Genomic DNA, 21122 nt, shown 5'->3' with positions numbered 1-21122 from the left:
GAAGAGCTATTTAAGCTAGAGGGCAGTGTTGGCACAAGAGCAAATGGGTGTAAGCTGGCCATGAGACAAAGGTTTCTAACAATCAGAGGTGCGAGGTTCTGGAGTGGCCTCCCAATAGGCGTGGGGGCAAACAACTGAACTAGTTTTAAGATGGGGCTTGATCAGTTTATGACTAGGCTTGTATTTTATAAACAGGTAAAGGAGTCGGGAAGTGAAGTGATGGGGTTACCTGTGACAGCAGGGGACTGGACTCGATGGCACAGGAGGTTCCTTCGAGTTCTGTATCTTAAATCTCATTTGAAATGGCCTAAAACTAAAATGTCAGGCTCTTAATCTTCATGTCAAGCTTTCAAAATTTTATTTCCAAAACATTTTGAGAATAACACTTTTCTGCCACAGCTGTTGCTTTCTGTATTTTAAGTCCTGTTGGACTGATTAGCACAGCTGAGTTCACTCCCTTAAGAGGGTTTAGATGTTTCATTGAAGTATATAGGTGATAGACAAGAAGAGAGAGTCAGTCAGCCTGGGACTCGTTCACTTGAGTTCCTACAAAGAGGGGAGCCAAGGAAAGTTGCGGCAGCTCTGACTGTGTGTGTGTGTGATCTGCTCTCAGACAGGATCAGCGCCTGCATGGATTCCCCACCCTCTCACTACATCACACTGGATTAAGCTGGGGAGTGACGCAGGAAGGGTCCCTTTTGTACTCTGAAGCCAGGAATTCTGGGACAGAGGCTGTATCAGTGAGGCATGGGCTCAACTGAGACAAGATGAAGGCTCTGTTGGTATGGGATTGTTGTTCTTGCACCAGCAGTTTGGACTAGAGTTAGACGACAAGGATGAATAAGTGAAGCAGTAACTAGCTTTGGGAGTCAGAGACTAACACTGGAGGAATCAGGGCATTTGCTGACTGATTGGGGTGTCTATGTTTTCCCTTTGAAAAGTGTTTCAGAGTGTTTTATAACACTGAATAATAGCAACACCCAATTAAGACTCTTTATTAGTGGTAAAATCCAAGGGACGCTTTATTCAGCCAAAAGCATGTTTATTGGCTCCTTATAACAGGAACAGTGAAATAAGATCAGGTGAGCAGGGGGATCAGAGTTTGAGATGTGACCTCTGTCCTTTGAGAACGTGTTCTCTCTGGTCCTTCCGGGAGTAGAGCTTCCAACCCTCCTCATTACAGGGAAGGCTGTCTTGACCTGAGAGTATCGGGCATACCAAGGAGCCCAAGCCTTTCGGGTAGAGAGGAGCAGAATGATGGGCTAAGACCATCACTGGTATTATATGTTGGTAGTGATCTAATTTGTAAAGCTGCCCTCTGAATGAAGAACTGGAAGCTGTCACCTCCTGGCTTGATCCAGAGAATGTGTGGTTGATAAAATAAATCTGAGGAACCAGGATAACCTGAGGGGGAGAGGGGCCTGGATCCCGGGTAGTAGGACACTGTACCACTTCCCTTTCCTGGCTGGCAAATGGGGAGCACCTGAGTTCCATCAATAACCTACCAGTTCTGGATGGCTCCTGGCAGAGGAGAAATCAGGAAGGTGAGCGCAGAGATCCAGCAGTGTCTCAGAACAGAAATCTAAAGCACAGTGTAAAGAGAGCACACTCTGTCCCTTGGCTAATGGCTCGTGGTAACTCACTACAACACAGTTCTGCCACCCAGGATGATCAGACAGGTCTTACTGAGCACCTTATATCTGTGATCCCATAGTCTAAACTGAAGGTGGGGGCCATTCCATGCTGGGCCAGCAGTTCCTGTACCAGCACAAGGTCACTTCTCAGCTCCTGGGAAGTGCAGTGGATCTCTGAAGCACTGATGTGGATCCTTTCCAGACCATCCAGAGCATGGGCCAGAAGTGTAGCCTTCACTAGTAGTGCTGTGACAGCAGCATGCACCTTTGCACACCCCAGAGCTTTCATATGCAAAGGTGCGATGGCATCTAAAAGGGAGCAGAACAAGGCATTAATAGGGTTAGGGTGTGTATAGTCACCGTCAAAAGTAATTTATTGAGACAGACAACAGGGCAAATAGTCCTGTTCTCACTGTCCCATCCTCTCTACGAGCCAAATTCCCATGTACGTCAGAGGGTAGATAAAGCACCATGTTGCTGTAGCAGGAATTAAGCTGTCACTGAAAAACCAGTGCCGCTCTCAGTGATGCTTGACATGCACTCCCAGCAGCAGCATGAAGGTGCAGAGCCATGAATATCTACCAGGGACTGCTGGCTTTTTTTCTGTTCCTGGCACAGGTGAATTCCGAGAACACCTGACTTGGCTTGTCAGCACATGGCCCAGACAGGCTCGTGCTTAAGCCTACGCTAAGCGTCTCTGTTTGTTATTTAGTTTTCTTCATTTACACAAGTGCCGGGCAGCTCCTCTGGATGTTTGCCTCAGTTTACCTTGTCTGCACAGAGCACAGCCAGTCCCTCCCCAGCACTGCAGCTCTAGTACAGAGATGCTACTGCAGTTTCCCTTGCCACGGGCAAATAGTGTATTATGCAGGTAACATTACGGGGATTTCTGGATGCAATTTCCAGTTATCCCAAACCTCCAAGCTGTTTCTCATTCTCCAGTTTCACCTCTAAGCGCTATTTGTGATACACTAATAGGAGCCAGTTGAACTGTGTGGTGAATTTGGCCAAGAAACAGAAAACAAGTTACCATTGTCAGTCAATGGCACAGACCCTGCAAAGGGACAATTATGGAATATAGTGGCTGTTCCCTGGCTTTTCCTTTTGCACTCTTCGTTTTGTTCGTCCCACCCTTGGTGCTGTTTGAAGGGAGGCTGGTTTATGGGGGGAAATGTTGGAACAACAAACTTAAATGTAGCAGGTTTCTCCACATGTGGATCGTGGGCTAGAGCCTAGGTGAACTGTATTAACCTGACTGAGAACAACATTGAAAAAGTGTAAAGAATACTATGAAGTCACTTAAACCCCAAGTTTAACGTATCTTTGAAGTTGCAATATGGCAGGAAGTAATGTGCCGCTTCTTCCATTTTACTTTATTTAAAGCAATTATTCTAGCACCACATAGTTAAAGAGAGCAGCAATTAGTGCAGGTCCTACATACAAACAAATCTGTGCTTTATGAACAAAAGTGTCATGTATGCAACCAGCTTTGGTTTGGTGTTAAGGCCGACACTGCGGGATATCTGACTGCCCATCGTGGGGAGAGATTAGATGCGATGCCAGTGTAGTTACGTACCTTGGCCCCACCAGAGCTTGCAGTGCTGTAGGTTGTGTAAGATGCTGGGTCCGGTGGCTTTCAGCCAGCGTTGAGCGAAGTCACAAAGCCGAGTGGCGGTGGGCACCCTGTCTAGCAGCTGAAGGAGGAAGGGGAGCAGCAGTCGGGATAAGACAGCTGGCTCCGCAAAAACATTGGGTTCGTCCTCTTTATACAGGCTGACCGCTCTGAAAGGGAAGCCAAGTCAAACGATAAACCCCACGTTTTGTCTCAGTCACTGATCTGCTCCTCCAAACATACCAGCGCGATTTCACGCTATGTACCAGCTGTGACAGCACAGTGATGGGTGTTGCATGAGCAGACGGGCTTTCAGTATTGGTGACTAGGAGGGATGGGATTTCACATGTTTTATGTTTACAGATTGAAAGGCCCAAGCCCTCCCTCTGTGGAGGACAGCTCCCTTGGGATACTGTCAATAATAATATCTCCCATCTATAGAGCACAGTTTTACAGGACTGTACCCCCATTAACTCCTTAATCCACACAAGTCGCTTGGGAGAGACTGAAGTGTCATTTCCATTGTACAGATGGAGAAGCAGAGAGATTAAAGGCCTGATTTTCAAACGTGAGTGCCTAAAGCAAGGCACCTACATAAGTGGCCTGATTTTGAGAGGTGCTGAGCACACGCAACCACCAGTGAAGTCAATGGGAGCTGTGTGCAAAACCTCTAAATAAATAAATAAATAAATCAGGCCACTTATTTTCTCTCTATTCAAGAGATTTGGATACTTATGTTTAGGGCAGGATTTTCAAACATGGATGGACCAAGTTACCTGCCCCAGGTGGCACAGTGAGACTGGCAGAGATGGAGACAGAACTCAGTAGACTCTGCCCTCTATTTTCAGCCTCATTTGCATCCAGTCTGGACATTTTTATTTAAAAAAACAAAACAAAGAAACCCCTAAACAGACCATTTCTTTGCAGGGCCTAGTTTTTAATCTGCCCTTATAAAAACAAGTCATCCCTATGGCTTTTATTCTGGAATACCATCTAGAGCGGTTTCCTCCGGAAGCAGAGACAAAACCAGGCTGCATTTGCTCTTTTCACTCCCACGAGGAGACGGAGCATCCCCTCCTTGTCCTTTACTGGCACACGGGGATTACTGCTTGCATGTCTGAGCTGGCCCTTTACAAGCTGGTCACTTGGGCTCCCTCCTAAGAGGCAACCAAATTCTCATGATTTGCCTTGGTTCCTGAAGACAGGTTTCCCAATCCTAGTCTGCACTGTGGCTGCTTTGCAATACACTGCTGGCATAACCAGCAATGGCTGGATCTCTCCAGGGTTCTAGTATACTCCTGTGGCATGAAACAACCATAGATGTTCTTACCGCCATTTCTAGTGTCTGCAGCTAGTGTTGGGAGGACATGGCCAGGAGAAAACTAGGAGTGGCCAGATCTTCCTATGCCACAGCAATCCCCAGCTCTCCTCCTGGCCCCTTGAAGCTATTGCCAGGCAGCTGCTCTAATATACACTGGGATATTGGACCAGTGCAAAGTGGGATGGGGGAGCGCAAAGGTGCCTCAAAGCAATCTTTGTATCTCTTCTGGAGTTGCCGTGTGCCCTCCCCTTGGCCACAGCTGAAGATGGGCCCTGAAATGTTTCTGGTGTGTGGCTCTTGTGGGGGGTGGGGGAGGGGACAGTGTATGTGTCTCCTTAACACCACTTTAGAATCCTAGCTGCTCACTTGTTGGCCTCCAGTTCTGTCAAGATGTTGCTGAGATCCAGCGTGGGGAGGTGCCGTAGCAAAAACTCAAAGGTGTCTTGGCAGCCCCAGAACTTTTCCAGCAGGACATGCAGCAGGCATACCAGCCCTCTGTTACCCTGGATGAAGACACAACTATCTTGAGGCTGCGCGCCCAACATGTGCTGAACAAGGCTGGCGAAGACAGAGGCTTCACGTCGTACTTCCTGATCCTCATCTTGTAGCAGGTAAATGCCCATGTCCATCACACTGAGTGGAAAAAGAAAGACTTCATTTTAGTAGCATTTGGTGCTATCTGGAGCATTTCCAAGCTGTCCAACTACAATGCCAGGGGATAATCCTACACAGTGAGGTTATAATTAACAGGAAACTGGTTTAAACACTTGGATGGTCAATATCATCATTACTTGTTTCTGGCAGTGCTTGGCAATGTGTCAGGTGTTAGATACATGAAAGGCCCTGCCCCCAAGAGCTTCCAGTTGAAAGAGACAAAGCTAACAGACGGAGGCTGAGGGAAAAGGGGAATATACCAGCAGAGTGGTCAGATGGAAACTAGTTACATCCTGGTAATGTTTAACAAAGATTCTTTTCCCTTTTGTAAAGTGACATACAATATCCTCAAGTACTCCACAACCTTGTCACAAGCAGCCTGCCTCTGTTCATCAGTGCAATGTGCCCCATCCAATATTATATTGAGGATTTTCATGAGGACACTGTTGGGGAGAGTTGGACCCAACATTTACATTTTGTTTAAAAAAATATTGTTTTGCAAACCCTTAGGTCAACAGAAACATTTCCAGTATTTTTATTTAAACTCCAACTTACAAGTCTTTTGTTTAAATTTAAATTTTCCTGTGTTGTGTTTGCAACTGGAATGTTGCAGAGTTGTGTTATCCTGCATGAGGGCCAGAAAATGACACTGCCAAGTTCATTTTCATTGTCCAGGCTGAGTGAAATGCAGAGAGTAAACAAACAGTGCTTATAGCAAAAAGGAGCTGAGGCTTTCAGGTGTCAGCAGCAGCAGCATAGGTAACAGCATCTTGTTTTTAAAAATGTGATTTGTAACTTGGCAACGTCCCCTTTAATATTCTTCAGTGCGATTTTCCTTCGATGCAAATCTTCTATTAAAGAGGCAAGTTATTAAACTTTAGGGCCAGAAACTAGGATTTTGGATGCTAGAGCAGTACTAGGAATGTGTATGGTCAATGACGATCAAGAAAACCTGACTTTCATGCCACCACGATAACAAGTATTGCTCAAAGTCAAGCTGAATTAGCTCTTGCCAGGAAATTAAAAAATAAATAATATGAGGTTTTTTAGTTATATAAACAAAAAGAGAATAAGGATGGATGATATTTACCCCCGCATACATGAGGGGTAAATAGCTATTTAAGCTAAAGGACAATGTTGGCACAAGAACAAATGAGTATAAACTGGCTATGAATAAATTCAGGCAGGATATTAGAAGGTTTCTAAACATCAGAAGGATGAGGTTCTGGAACAGCCTCCCCATAGGAGTTGTGGGGGCAAACCACTTGTTTTAAGAGAGAGCTGGATACATTTTTTTACTGTGACTGTATGACGGGGTTGCTTATGCTGGAAGGGACTCAGCAGCCCTGAGGCCCATATCTGGTGTATGGTCCTAAAAGCTCATGCTTCAGAGTTTCCACCGGCTACCTGCAGGGGTCAGGTAGGGATTTTCCCCTCCAGTGTATTCTGGGTTTGTTATTTTTAAATCTCCTTCCTCTGACTTATCAAGGATAGGCACAGCTGGCAATGGGATATTGAAGTGGGAGGGCCAGGACTCTGAGATGGCACCAACCATTCTCTCTCTCAGATGCTTGGCTGGCTGGTTCTTGCTCACATGCTTAGGGTCTAACTGATGGCCATGTGTGGGGTCGGGAAGGAATTTCCCCCCAGGTCAGATTGGCAGAATTTTTGCCTTCTTCTGCAGCAGGTGGGTGCGGGTCAGTTGCCAGGATTACGTGGGTGTATCTCATTGAATCATTTCCTGCCGTTGTGGGGGTCTCAGGCACTGGTGCACCATGGCCCCCCCTACTCTCTGCCTGTGGCACATAATACTCTAGTCTCCTGCGGGCTGGAATACTTTGGTCTCATTTCGGTTGTTGGGATCAGTGTGCGGGAGGTGGTGGTGGCCTGTGATACGCAAGAGGTCAGATGAGATTATTTGGAGGGTCCCTTCTGGCCTCAACTCTCTGACTCTAAGTGTCAGCTACATACCGCACAGCAACCAACAGCAGGGATGGGCAGGAGGCTTCCAGGGCACTCTGAACCACGTCAGCTCCTGCCAGCTTGAGAGACCTTGCTGCTGCCAGTCTCAGCACCTCCGAAGAAATGGATCTGCTGCATCTTTCCAGCATCACGCACCATCGCTCAAGCAGGGGATAATCCCGAAGCTTGGAACTGTCACGAGTGAGAGAGATGGAATGTCAAAGTCAGGTCATTCCTTCTGGCACTCAGCTGACTGCCCCAAAACAGAATTCTCCCTTTTCGGGGAGATTCTGTACCAATAAGCCAGACCCATGTCACTGCACCAGACTAGTGAAGCTGCCATAAATCCTTTGACATTGGGCATTTGTTGATGTCTAAATCAAAATGCATTAAAGTATATCAGATCCTGTAGTGAAAGGTCATGGTTCTCTGCAGAACACTGTGGAGATGCCATAGCACCTCTGGTTCTGTCCCTCTCACAGCAGTTACATCCTATTATTCTCCATCCGTTCAAGCACAGGGTCTGGGAGTCCCGAGAAGCAGGGCCACTTGAGGTCAAATGCTACTCCAGGCACAAAAGGATTCCCATAGCTGCCAGTATTTTAGGGTGATACCTGCCCCAGGGCTCCTTGGACACGCAGCATTGTTTATGCTGTACCCTGCTTACTGGACAATTATCTCCTGCACCGACACCTCTGTAACTGGCACCCCTACGTTTCTTGTACATGTTGCTGCAGGCATGTTAACTACAGCTTCTGTTCAGTTGCAAGCGATCTGCTTCTCTTCCATGTTTGTCTCCTCTCTCTCGGGGAGTGGAGTAAATTGTTATCAGACCACCTACCAAGCAGGGCAGAGCTCAAATGCAGTGCCAGTTAAATCGGTATAGTGGAAGGGCACGTGCCTCCAATAAAATTCAATGCAAACCAAGTAGGAGCAAGAGAAAAAAGTCAGGAGAGAAGCACAGACCTGAATATATTATATAGGCAAGTGCCAAAAACATGTCTGCTATTGTAAGGCTCAGTGCTGCTCCTACCAAAATCCAGAGCAAAACTCTTACTGACTTCTATGGACCATCAGAAAATGAGCGGGAGGGTACAGAAGAATAAGACCCTACTTACCCCAGGACAAAGAGCAAGCTAATCACAGACAGTGCCTGGAGGAGGAGGTCTGGGCCAGGAGACTCCGTTTCCACCATAAACAGCAGGACATCCACACACGCTGCAGCAGGACCCAAAAGTTTATGGAAAACATCCTGGGTCTGGGATGAAGGACTGCGGCACAGATGCACCAGAGCCTCCAGGTACAACTTCAGGAACTCTTTGTCCCTCCGACCTTGTACCACCGACTTCAGGTTTTCCTGTTGAAGAAAGGGAAAGTTCCCAGAGAAATAAGGAATCAGTGTCCCTCTCTGAAAAAGCCCTTTTAATTCGGGATTAGCAATGACACTTCTAAAGCTAAACTGCAGCTGTGGAAGTGCGGTGGATTAACGCTCTAGCCACTCACCTCTAGAGACTTGGGTTCAAACTCCCATTAGGATGCGAGGAGAAAGGCATACGGTGTCAGTACTAAGTGAATGAGCTCAGCACAGTGATTTCTAGGAACACCTAACTAGCCAAGCTCATCAGAATGGGAGCTCAGAAAGGCATGATCTAGTTCCACAATGTGGGGGTGTTAGGATTGAACACGTCCTGAACGTTCACTCGGATTTAAAATCTCTACGGAGCCTTGCCTTACCAGTAACGTCAGCTGGAGACTCTTCTCTAAGTCCTTGCTTCTTTTCTCCTCCCCTTCAATCACCCACGTCAGGATGGCTGATTGTATATCAACATCTGCCTCTTGGAGGAGCAAGCAAACTGCACCAACTCTCTCAGCCCCAGCCAGGCTTGCTGCCTCCTTGCAGAGGAAGTGGGTGATAACTTGATGGAACACAGCGGAGCCCACCTGCAAGAAAATCAGAACGGCTGCTTATATGCTGCTCCATGAAAGGCTGTGCTTTCCAGACAGGGACAAGATCCCCTTGATGTGGACCAGGTTTGGATGAGTGCCCTACACTACGTGCCCACTGCAAGCACATTTAATAAAAGTGAAATAGCTGGAGAACTAATTTTAACCTACATTTTCCTCTTAAGCAGAGATGCTCTGACTGCTCCTCATCCCTATCCTGTACTCCAGACCCAGCAGAGAGTTTACAATGGTCTATTGTGAGTTTGCAGCTTGACTAGCAGCATATTCCTGCTGCATATTCCTTATCCTTGAGCTGTTTCTGTGGCTCCAGTGAGCCACAATGAACACATCCTCAGGCAAATACCTGGAGCTTGGAAGATCTTGCCTTCTGCCCTGGCCTGAAGCTGTCCAGTTCACTGCTCACAACCTCTCGAAGACGCTTTGCAAAACCCTGGGTGCAGCTCCCCACCAACAGGGAGATGACTTGGAGGTAAGCCGAGCGAATCAGAGGGCACTGCTGTGCGGGGGTGACCAACCAGAACTGGCCTTCCAGCTGATGAGCCACAGACAGCATGGCATCTGCTGACAAACTGAAAGGAAACGGCAGAGTTTACCTAGCAAGGTACCAGTAACAATAGTTATTGGTTAGCTGTTACTAAACAGCTTGGATGCAGGAGCATTAGCGTGTCTCTCTGAAAGGTGCTGGCCCAGTTCTCTCCGCAGAGCCATGCGTTACAGTTCTGTTTCTTGGAAGGGGACAGGGTACTGCATTGATAAAGGTTGGGAAGACTGCTCAGTCGCTACTAGACCACCCTGTATCCTGTCTTATGGTGGTGTCATTGGGCTCTTTCCTTCTGTTTCTGGGGTGTGTGATGGAACCTTTTCCCCCACCCCTGCAGCCAAACAGAACATGAGGTCAGCGTACGTCCTTCTGCATTGTCCCTCTCACTCCATGAAGCAGCCAGCAGGGCTCCATGCAGCATGGTCTGTCCTTATTTCTTGCCCCTTTGATAGCAAATGGAGCCGTTTCACAAAAGGCTGGATGGCCATAAGCACAGGAAGCGAGTCAGCTGGTGAGTCCGTGATGGAGCCGCTGCTCTGCCACTCAGCTGGGAAGTGACATTCCTAGGTTAATTTCAGTGTTTGCCTTGGCATTCCTTGCCAGGCTGCTCGCACTACGCCCCTGGCTTTGGAGTCTGGATCTGAGGTCATGCCTTGCTGCTGTGCATACAGAAAGGGAGTGAGGGAATGGCACTTAGAAACCCACTCACCAGTTGGTGTCTGCAGCGTAAGCCAGCAGAGCCCGTATCTGCAGCAGACGCCCATGCAGCGTGTTGTGGGATAGGACACTGCCTTGCTTAGCTAAGTCCCCAGCCAGTCGCAGCAGGAGCTTCCCGTATTCAGCCGTAGGGACAACCGGGACCAGGGCCTTGGCTGCCATGACTCGCACAGCATAGATGGGGTTTCCTGCAAGCTGAAGCAAGGGCTCCAGGAAGCAAGTGGAGATGCTACGGAGCGAGCAGTGCAGGGCGGGAAACAAAGCAAAGATTATCCTCCTGCTGGTCTTCGGCCCTGCTAAATGGAGCTGAACAGAAAGGGCTGGAAAAGGACGACGACAGCTCGAGAGCATGTCTCTGCCCGTCAGCTCCTTGGGGCCTCTGAGCCCTCAGTACCTGCAGTGTCACTGCAGTGCCCGGCCGTTGCACAGCCCATCCTCTGCAAGGATGCAAGTGAACCAGAAGAGGACAGGGACCCTCCCCCTCTGCAGAAGGCGGCTGGATGCCATTGGCTCTGGGAGGCGGTCAGCCTCACGCAGGCCATAGGTAGCAGTGCCCTGCGGGGACCCCTGGCCTGCACCCTGCCACCTGCCCATGGGGTGGCCTCCTCCCCTTTTTCTCTACCTGCTCAGTCCATCCGCCCCGGGTTGGAGTTTTGCCAAGAGCGTGAGGATGGCGTGGAGCGAGGGGCAGAGGTGAAACCTCCCTCCCTCCGGCTCTCCTGCTGTCTCCAGAGCTGAGTGCAGCTCTCCCAGCAGGATCTCCCTCAGCTGCGGGTAGCGGCTGAAGAACGCCTGAGGGCTCACCCCGTCCTGAGCGCAGCTATCTTCCCGGCTCCGCTTCGGACCCAGCACCCGAGCTGTGAGGGCGCCTGAAGGAAAGCAAGCGGGGGAAGGGCATCAGGAACCACAGCCACTGGCTCACGGCAGGGATGAACCAGCTACCCATGTACTCTGCCTTGTGCTTCAGCATGAGCAGCAGGTCCACCAGAGCCGCATTCAGGCAATGGCAACGTATTAGTGGTTTGAGCACGGAGACTCCCTGACGCCTTTCCTTGGAGCCTGCTTCAAATCCCAGCAGGGCTGACTCAGCCATTCATTCTTCCCAGGCAGAGAGATGGAGTACTCGACGGGAGACACTCTCAAAGAGACTCTGAAGAGCAGGTCCCCCCGCTCTGCAGGGCATTAAAGATGCTGTGGCCTGTTTGCTGGGGTTTGCCTCGGGCCCTTGTCCAGCAGCTCCCACTCCACTCACTTTCATGCTGAGCTACCCTCCACCCCACAGATGGCTGCATTTCATTGATGCTGTGTATAGTGAAAGAGATGGAGACAAGTCAAAATGTAGATCCTGACGGGGACTGCCCCAAAGGTCAGACTCGGGGTTTTGCTTGGGGCCATCTCTTGAGGGCAGTTTGGAAAATGCTCTGTGGGGAGGGAGTCTGTATAAAACATTATTCTTAGACCCTTTAGGGAACAGCTACTGTCACCCTCCCTAAATAGCTAAGGAAGTGGCTGGCAGACCTGTTAAGCTGAGCATTCCTGAAGTAGCCCAGCGCTTGTCTAATTTGGGACTCTTTCGAACAGATAGAGGAATTAGCCTGTTAAGACTCACCCTAGATTGGAGAACACATTTTGCAAACCGTACGACACTATATCTCCTCCCCACCAATATTATTCATAGCAGAGTTTCTGACGTGCTCTTCTTGCTTTCTATTCCATTAGTTCCTCAGAGGGCACTATGGGCCGGACACTGAGCAGAGCAATGGCCTTGCTCCGATGGAGGGTCACTGATGGAAGGACACCCGTGTGTGCACCCCATGGCACTGCTAGGAATAAGCAGCTATTACTCACTGAAGAGCTGGATGGCTGCGTTTCTCATGGCCCAGCTAGACGAGCCTAATGCCTTCAGAAGCAGAGCCATCATAGGCGGGACATACTGGAGCAGCGCCGTTCCCAGGCCGGAGCCACGCACCAGTGTCTGCAACACATGCAAGGCAGAGACCTGCAGAGAACACACAACAAAGATCACTGGGGTGGCCCAGGGACTTCTTCGGGCCCACTGGCAGAAGGCAGTGCCCTGGGTCTGGTCTCTACAGAATCGTTCATCAAAGGGTGTCTTGTAAGGTCTCCAGTGAAAGCCTGTGTCATGCTGATTGACATAATCCCCGTGAAGTGTTCGTACAGGTAATATGTAAAGGGGGGACGGTGTTTCTTTTGGGTGGGAGCTGCTTATCCACCTGTCCAGCTATATGTAAATTGAATACTGTATACTTCACAGACTGACCGCAGTGCTAATCAAGAGATTGTGAAATCTCCATGGGAGATTCTCTGCAGGAAAAAACAAGCAGCAGGAGGTATCCTGTTTACAAGTGATGATAGTGGATGGCTGGAACTATATCTGGGGATACAATGGTGTGCCCAGGTATCCTTCACTGAGGGGTCAAGCTGCCAGCTGGCTTGTCTTTTGAATGGAGGATCACAGCCGGTCTGACTGTCTGATGAAGAGAGAGAGAGACTTTGGGTGAGTAACCTTTATGAGACGGGGGAATGTCTTGTTAAGTTTAGGCTTCAGAAAGCATGTTATGATTTTATATCTAACCATTTGTTCCCATTAATTCTATCTGCTGCTTCTCAAATCTCTGGTCTTTGTTAAATAAACTTTTCCTTGATTTCACTACAAGCTAATCCAAGCGCCGTCAGCTGAGTGGAGCGGTGGTTCTGAGGTGCAGCTGGTGCGCACTGTGCCCTTGGGAGTGGTGGATCTGTGAATGCGGGAAGCATGCAGTAGAATACGGGCTGGACTCTTCCGGGGGAAGCCTGGAGGGCTCAGGGGCTGCATGTGTCTATGCCTTACCTGGAGAGGGACAATGGAGCCTCCGTGGGCTGAGTGGGGGACTGATTGTGTTGCCTGTGGCTGGTGGAATTTGTGATCTGACCCCTCACAGATATGGCTTCCTCACGCTAGGGGCAGGTGATAGCGAGGTGCCTTGCAGCCCTGGGTACACCCCCCCCAGAAGCGTCACAGTCATTTCCCATTCATAGAGCAGCTTTCATTGCCAAGGAGCTTGACGTACTACACAGAATGCAGATGGGTCGCTTCTGGGGACACAGCAAACTCTAGGCAGTAGTTCGGGGAAGCAAACGGAAAGCCGTCTGCCTCAGCTGGATCGGCCAGGGAAGGTAAGTCGATGTGACGCTGCGGTGAACAGCTCTACTCTAGTGAAAACCAGCAGGATGCCTGGAGTGGGCACAAGTGGTTTGCTTGCGTGGTTTGTCTCATCTGAGAGATGGTGTTGCAGGCTGCATGGTGACCCCAGCCCCGTTCGGAGGGCAGGGTCCTCGCTCAGCAGCGCCACTGCCTGGGATTCAGGAGGCAGCCTGCCTGGCTAACCAACATAGGCGAGAGGTAGGTCTCTTCTGCTGAGTATCATCCACTGATGCGTGAGCTGAACTGCTCGGTGCTCAGGCCTCTTACCTGAGGGAGGTCCAGTGTCTGGTCCCAGTTCTGCGGGAGAGGCGTGTTGGCCAAGGCCAGTAAAGTCTGGATGCAATATGCTAGCAGAGGGCGCCCCTTGGAGGGATCCTCCCCACCGACGATACACAGGAAGAGCATGGGGAAGCCAGCTGCCCTGCGGGTAATGGAGCTGCTCCTGGGGCCACTTAACAATTCCAAACCCTGAGAAACAAAACCAGCACAGGAAGCTGTAAGTGACTGAGAGATTACACCTTGCAGTGTTCAGACTGGATTGCAGTTTAGGAGCGCCGAGCTCCCAGGCCTGTGCTCACCCCGCGGGCAAACATCCAGCGCCCATGTTTGTTCTGTAATAAGTGCTGGGAGTGATACAGGGCTGGTACACGTGGACTTAACAGCCGAGGGGAGAGCAGGACCCAAAGGGCGTTCTGCTTAGTCCTCATTAGCTATAGGCTGGTTCGGGAGGAAGGGTTCAGTGGAGTGGAAGGGATGCTCAGACCTTTGGGGTGTACAAGGCCTCAGCAAGGGATTTTGGGGGAATACAGCAATGGTCTTTTGTCCTTAAGTTTACAACTGTTCTAAACCTCTCTAAAAACAACACACATGGGTGTGCGTTCAGAACAATACATGAGTGAGGGGTCAATCAAAACTCTGACTTGATTAAAGTTAATTAGCCTGTATCTCCTTACAGAAGGGGGCTGAGTTTTCCTGTGTTTGAACGCGTACTGGGGCCCTGATCCTGACTGAGGTCTTTGGGTACCTCTGTAATATAAGTAACTGTTACCTTTAACTGAAAGACCATCTCCCCATGGTGCCTAGAGCAAGAAGTGGTTGCAATACCTGTGCCAGCATTGTTCTTGGCACTGCTTGCAGTTCTGCATGAGGATGGTTCAGCAAAGCAGTGCAGAATTTGGTGAATCCCATGCTGCATCCTTCAACTGCTCCCTAGGACAGAAGAATAGTCAGGGTTCTGCAGGTTCAAAGGGCTTTCCATCTGCTATCTAATCAAGCCCCACGAGGGAGACATTCACCTCTTTTCACAGATGGGAAAGCAGAAGCAGATAAATGTAATCACTTGGTCAAAGCTGCAGAAGTTAAGTGTCAGAGCCAGGATTAGAAATCGTAGTCCTATGCTTAAGCCAAAGTCCCTGGCCTACACGATAGAACATTAACATGGAGGAATTTTATAGAGCAGAGAAGTGGATTTTGTGGGTGAAGCTAATTACGAACCTCTGCTCGCCACTGTGTGGGTTCAAAGGGGACAGTCGAGCCACTCGCCTGTCTCACATGATACATTATCCCCACTGGGGATACCACCCATTTCAAACAGAATTTTGTAGAAGGCTGAGTGTCGAGGTTTGCTGCATTGTGTGGGTCTAGTCCCTGCACTGCATCATGGGACGTGTAGCCCAGAGGCTGAGTGACAGAGCCCATAGCACTATCCAAGAAACAGTGACATAACTAGCTGCATCCACGCAAAGGGATCGAGGTTCACTGCTGGGACACAAGGAAGGTAGGGCAGGAAGAAGAAGAGATAGGATGTTGGACGCTGTTCTGTGGTCATTGCCACTGTCCAAAGCAGTAATGACTGGCTCCAAATAGAGCCCTGCTGTGTTCTTGGCCAGGAGTTGGCCCTTGTAAGGGTTACGGGGGAAGGATTGGTGGGAACCCACACTCAGGAGGGAAAACATTTGCTGAGTTGTGGGCCAGCTGGAGCTTTGTTTTGCACTGCTGTAAGCCCCACAGTGACATGAGCCCTGGGCCATTCAAGAGTGGGGGAGCCCCACCCCCCACTCAGGCCTGAGACGGGACGGAGGGTATGGCACAGCCTATCCGGGCCGGACGCTGTTCTTACCCAGTGCCGACACTTCAGCAGCACTTCCTGAAACACTCTAGCCGCCATCTTGAACACGGCGAGTGGCAGGAGCGGCTCAGGCCCCGTCGGGGGTGCCAGGGGGAGAAACTTCTCCACTAGGCCTCCCAAGAGCAGCCCTATTTCCTGAGGGGGCCAAAGAAACAAAGCAAATTAGGCAACCCCGCTGAATTGACATGGCCTCTCCTTGGCACTAGTGAGGGATTTGGTGCATTGCTGGTTAAGAGCATCATGCTCCAGAGTGCTTTAAAAAGCTGAGAGCACAGGGCGAGCGGCAGACATGCCTCAGCCCGGTTTCCACTTGCACAAACTGAAGAGCCCCCTCGAGCTGTATTTTGCTTTGCCCTCCCCTCGCCCCACCCCAGTCAATGCTTCAGTAAGGTGGGGAATTTATACCTATGCAGTCTCCTGCAAGGATCGATCTGAGCCCAGATTTATCCTGCTGCCACTGAAATGGTAAAAACTCCCACTGACTTCAGTGGGAGCAAGATCAGGTCCCTGATTATCCCATCTCCTTGATCACCAATGTTTGCGAGTACCCAGAAATCAAACCAAACCAGAGAGGCAGAGAGCAGCAAGTCTCTATTGTGCAAGGACCCTGCAAGTTCTGGGAGGCATTTTAACGCCAAGGCAAATCAATCAGGTTGTCTTTTATTATTGCTAAAGGGCAATAGCTAAAAATAGTGCTTTGCAGACTAATGTAAGAAGCCCAGGTCCCTGCCCTGAGAAGTTGTTAAACAATGTACAGACAAAAGAAGGGGGGATGGCTAGAACAAAACCCTCTGATTTTGTAACGCTGAGGTGTGGCACAAGAAAGCAGGAGAGGACAGGTAACAGAAGGTGTTAACAGAACTGTATGTTCAGGAGGGCCTTGAAGGAGAAGAGCAAGGTGGCTAAGAAACATGGCTCTAATTAATGCTCCCTCAAGCTGTTTACAACGGTCCAGGGACAGCTACATCGAATACATCACCGGCCACCGACAGTACCAGGAGGTGTGAACTGGAACGACATCGTGCATCAACTACGAGAAAGGGACTGAGAGACTTTTTCCATTGGACCATATGAACTGGAACCATAAACTCACTGAACATTAAATCTCATCAAATGAGGGGGTAAATCCATCCTCATCACTGTATCCACTCATTATATGCCACACCTGAACATAGCCATTATATGAACAACATACCCTCATATCTCAATGTCTGTACTTTGACCCGTTACCCTTTTACCCCTAGTCAGGGATATTGCAGATTATGTATTCCTTACGCCATCCAATCCTAAACCAAACTTCGCACCCCTTGATAATCTGTACCTTATTCCCTGATAACCAGAAACTTCTATGCTTCAACTCTGTACCATTTTCTTTTTATTTTAAGATCTTAATAAAATTATTAATTCTTTACTGGTCTGGCAGCCAAGTGTAACGCAGAAAGGTGCAAAACTCTCTCCTGCCTTTCCAAACATGCAAGTCAGTGATAGAAATAATTCCCTAGCTGAGCCTGGCACTCAAAACCCTCAGTGAGCAGGGTAGGAATTGGCTGATCCACAGAGTCAAATCATCACTAAGAGCAAAATTCTCCTGTAACAGGGCCTGTACTGCTGTAGCCAAGAGCTTCTGTCCTGCCGTGTGTTTCCTGTGACAATATGACTCAGCAGCAGAGTTATCAGTCGTTTAAGTATCTTCATCTAGGCCTTGATCATCAGAGGTATTTAGGCTCCCACCTTTCAGTGAAGTCAGTGGGAGTTAGGTGCTCAAACAGAGACTGGATCTGGGCCAGAGATTCTAGAGAATTACACAGACACACCAAACAGACAGCTGGCATGTTGGTACAAAGGCTCCATAGTGCTGTATCTTATTAGCCAACAGCAGGACTTGCTTGGAGGAACTGTCCTCATTAAAAAAGCCATCCTATTGCCAGACTATCTAGGGAGGGACCCATTCCCCAGCTGGTGCCTGGGATTAGCAGTACAGGAGCTGAGTCAGGAAGACTCAGGGCGTGGTGCAAAGGGGTGGGGCGGGACCTGAAGCAGCTGGAGCCCATTACGTCCCCAGGAAACCAGTCAACTATTTAAAAGAAGGAGTCAGCAATGCCTTTGAGACAGTAACTACCAGTGAGCCACAGTGAGGAAACAAGGTGAGTCGTATCTGTCCACACCAACCGGGAGTTTGTCTTGGCTTGTGTTTAACCTGGGGGTAAAGGAGTTTAGGCCTGTTCTTTATCTGACAAGGAAATCAGACTGAGGCCAGGGAAATGGGCCCTTTTTGTTTGCCCTGAGTGTGAAAAGGTGGAACTTCAGCACTGGGGCTAGGGCAAGCTGTAAAGGGAATCCTTTTTAAAAATCCCACCTTAGTTTCCTGGGTTTTCTTTGGCAGAGGACCCAGTGCACTTCTCAGCTAGAGTGACGGAGAAGCTGCAGGAGAGGAACATGCATCTTGTGTACTTCCCCTGCTTCCCAAACCAAAGGTGTCCCCCGTCCTGGCTGCCGTCTCTGTCCCAAGCCTCTTGGTGACAGAACTCTACTGGCCGCTCACGGAAGCTCCTTACCTTCACTGAGACCCAGCAGCAGGTCAGGATAAGGTTGTGCTCCTCGGATAGCAGGATGGAGTCCTCCCCATCCTGCTGCTCCAGGCCTTTCCCCAGCATGATAAGGGAGCCAATAGCATTTATCATGTCCGCAAATGAAGGAGCGGCAGCTGCAAAAATACAAGCAGAAAGCAGATTTATTTTAGCCATAGCGTAGGTAACAATGCATGGGGAAGTAAAGCAGAGCCTGCTATGGATATGAAATCCAGAGGAAAGGAGAAGGGAAATGGCCGTACGAAGGTAGATGGTCACCTGAGGTCTTGCTTTAGACTGAGAGAAGGATCAAATCCATGATCTTCTGGGGTGGGTGGGTGTGAAACTTCCATAGTGTGGCAAGTAGCTAAAGAGAGGTTGCGGTGTGAACCCCCTCCCCCCAAAACCATGATCCTGTGGACCCTCCCTACTTTCCCATTGTGACTGTATGACATCCCTGACATAACCGCAGTTGTGTATTCAGGTTGTTGTCTTTAAAGGGCTAAGTTCCTTCTTAAAGTCAATTGAGGTCTCCTTCTGCCCTTTATTTCACTTTTCCCCAACCTCTGGGTCTGCTCTTCTCTCCTCCTGCTCATTCTTCTCTGCCACCTGGGCCCCTTCTCCACTGTCACTTGGTAGCCTTAACCCTTGCTGCCCTAGCCATTCTGTCTGGCTGCCTGAGCCCCTTCTCCTGCTGGGCACCCTGCCTTGTGTCATCCTTCCCCGGGCATCCCTCCTCTCCTTGGCCACTCCCAGCCCTTTCCTCCTCTTATGGAGCAGCAGCCTCTTTCAGAGGCAGCTAGGTGGAAACAAGAGGAAGCAGGTGGTTCTCACAGACCTCCAGTCAGCTCTTTGGAAAGAACCTGGAGGGCTGCAGAGGCAGCTGGAAATGAGACCACCTGTGCCCAGCCAGCTCTCTGCAATCCACAATTTAAGGCATATGATGGAGGCAGGCGTAGTTGAAAGGGCATGACACCGTGAGCTGGGCTGGCTATCGGCTTTACATACTGCGAACCCTTCCTCACCTGCCTGGTTGGCGTTGGGCCCCTGCCTGCTCTGGAGCACCCCCAGGAGGAAGGTGCTGATGTCTCCCAGCAAGGCCACCAAACGGCTGAGGAGCTCCTGCCAGCTCTTCACGTGCTCTCCCTTCAGCATGGAGACTGCCCCCTCCGGTACCTCCAGCAGGCACCTCCGCAGCGCCGCCATCACTCCTACACAGATAACACTCCAGTTATCACAGGGCCGGACACTTGCATGTTCTCATACAATCCCCTGAACGAGCTGGGTCACTACAGTCAGTGAGAGCTAGAGGCAGCCTGTGGCAAAGAACCACTGTCCCTAGATATCCGCACCGTACTGACAGAAGGCCAGGTACAAAGTCAAGATCCCTTCCCAGGGCCATGGCATTCCAGAAACAGAAGATACATAACGCAGACGGGAGCAGTTTACTAACGTGCGGGACAAGAAGGGAAAGAATACTGTGCTGAGGGGGATCTAAGGCCCAGGAAAAGGTCAACAGCCGCTTGGAAATTTAGCCAGAGCAGCTGCAAAGAGTGCCACAGACAAGTAGCCAACACCTCAGTTCTCCAATCCACAGCAAGCTAGACCCTTTTGTCCCAGCCCATAAATACATCGCATGTTTCATCTCCAACATACTTCTCAAAACGCTCGCCAATCGTCCCTAGGCCTCTGGGGTGTAGCTAGGGCTGCCCCAAGCCCAGCTGGGGACATGGGCAGAGAGGTGAAGTGACTTGCCCAAGGCCACAGGGAATCTCTCTGTCGTATATGGGAGTGGAGTTAGTTGTGCTGTGCTCAGGCCAGTTACTGGCTGCATGATTTGCTGACTCACAGACCTGGTCCATCACATGACACACAGCCATCACGTGAGAGGACTGCAGGGAAGAGAAGGGGCATGGGAACTCGGATGTCTCCTTCCCCTCGATGCCCAGGGACGCACCATGCATGGGGTTAGTGCTCGCTGCCTGCAGCAGGTCTTGGCGAGCCATGGCGTAGTGAGCTTGCAACATGCCGAGAAGATACCGAGCGAAGCACAGGCCTCGGTGTTGCAAAACTGGCGCTGCTTTTCCCTCTGGGAATAGTCTCTTCACGGTGCTGCTGTCTGACCTGGAGGAGGAGGAGGCAGATGCTAACACCACTGACCAACCTCAGAGGAGCTCTCACCTAAACAGCACAGTGACAATCCTCACTGCCGAGGGCGGGAGGCCTTGTGTCCTAACACTACAAAGCACCATCGCCTTCAAACTTGGTAAGGTGACTTCAGATCACAGGCCGCTGCTGTCTGGCCTCCAGTTCTGCTGAGGTGAATTATAAATAACCCCTCTGACTAGTAAGAAATATTAATATTCTCGCTTCATAGCTCCTTGGTTTTTTTTAATCCTACATCCTTAATTCTAAGGCAGATGTCCGTTCTGTTCCAAAAGGACACAGGAGAAATCTATTGGGGCAGGGAGAGCGGGGTCAGCTGAAGTGCTGAGAGCGCAAAATCAAGTAGTTCTGTTCCAGGTGGGAAAAGACACTTCGGACAATATCTGGTGTGAGGATCTGTCCTCTGGGACCACAGAGGCAGAGGATTACACAAGCGGGTGGATGTTGGTGCCTTGTCAGAGTCTGAGATCAGAGAAACTGGAAAGACATTCGAGTGCTATGTAAGTGGTATCAAACTTCTTGGAATCAGGAGTCAGCTAAGCAAGTCCTGGTGAGCCGTGTGTGTGGCCAGACAGGATTATGTACATACTACCAGTTCTCCTGGTCTCCTTCCCACATGTCCCCTGTCTAAGTCCTTTCTAGAATAAAGG

The 21122-nt window shown here is 49.8% G+C and overlaps 1 protein-coding gene and 1 long non-coding RNA gene across 7 annotated transcripts in view; one reads left to right on the top strand and one right to left on the bottom strand.

The window, feature by feature from the left end:
• Positions 1–13077, top strand: part of LOC140898825 (uncharacterized) — a 32144-nt gene extending 19067 nt beyond the window's left edge. For 2 of the 3 annotated variants that reach the window (XR_012155115.2, XR_012155114.2), the window contains 2 exons: positions 4948–5178; positions 12126–13077. This is a non-coding gene — a long non-coding RNA (uncharacterized LOC140898825). Of the gene's footprint in view, positions 1–3143; positions 5179–12125 lie in introns of those variants that run through there. The other variant, XR_012155113.2, reaches the window with a different exon arrangement.
• The window catches only part of LOC140898822 (tRNA (32-2'-O)-methyltransferase regulator THADA), a 38609-nt gene continuing 18491 nt past the window's right edge, over positions 1005–21122 (bottom strand). For all 4 annotated transcript variants that reach the window (XM_078848971.1, XM_078848972.1, XM_078848973.1 and 1 more), the window contains 16 exons: positions 20264–20430; positions 19332–19517; positions 18295–18443; positions 15731–15874; positions 14716–14820; positions 13879–14079; positions 12255–12405; positions 11029–11275; positions 10399–10635; positions 9492–9717; positions 8918–9124; positions 8302–8540; positions 7193–7375; positions 4934–5200; positions 3211–3416; positions 1005–1943 (listed from right to left, as the gene is read on the bottom strand). In XM_078848971.1, coding sequence (XP_078705097.1) covers positions 1672–1943; positions 3211–3416; positions 4934–5200; positions 7193–7375; positions 8302–8540; positions 8918–9124; positions 9492–9717; positions 10399–10635; positions 11029–11275; positions 12255–12405; positions 13879–14079; positions 14716–14820; positions 15731–15874; positions 18295–18443; positions 19332–19517; positions 20264–20430 — 3187 coding nt within the window. In that variant the 3' untranslated portion in view covers positions 1005–1671. The remainder of the gene's footprint in view (positions 1944–3210; positions 3417–4933; positions 5201–7192; positions 7376–8301; positions 8541–8917; positions 9125–9491; positions 9718–10398; positions 10636–11028; positions 11276–12254; positions 12406–13878; positions 14080–14715; positions 14821–15730; positions 15875–18294; positions 18444–19331; positions 19518–20263; positions 20431–21122) is intronic.

The sequence above is a fragment of the Lepidochelys kempii genome, chromosome 15 (assembly GCF_965140285.1).
Source record: "Lepidochelys kempii isolate rLepKem1 chromosome 15, rLepKem1.hap1, whole genome shotgun sequence".
Lineage (NCBI taxonomy): Eukaryota > Metazoa > Chordata > Testudines > Cheloniidae > Lepidochelys > Lepidochelys kempii.
The sequence above is the reverse complement of the archived record's forward strand: the minus strand, read 5'-3'. Positions and strand labels throughout refer to the sequence as shown.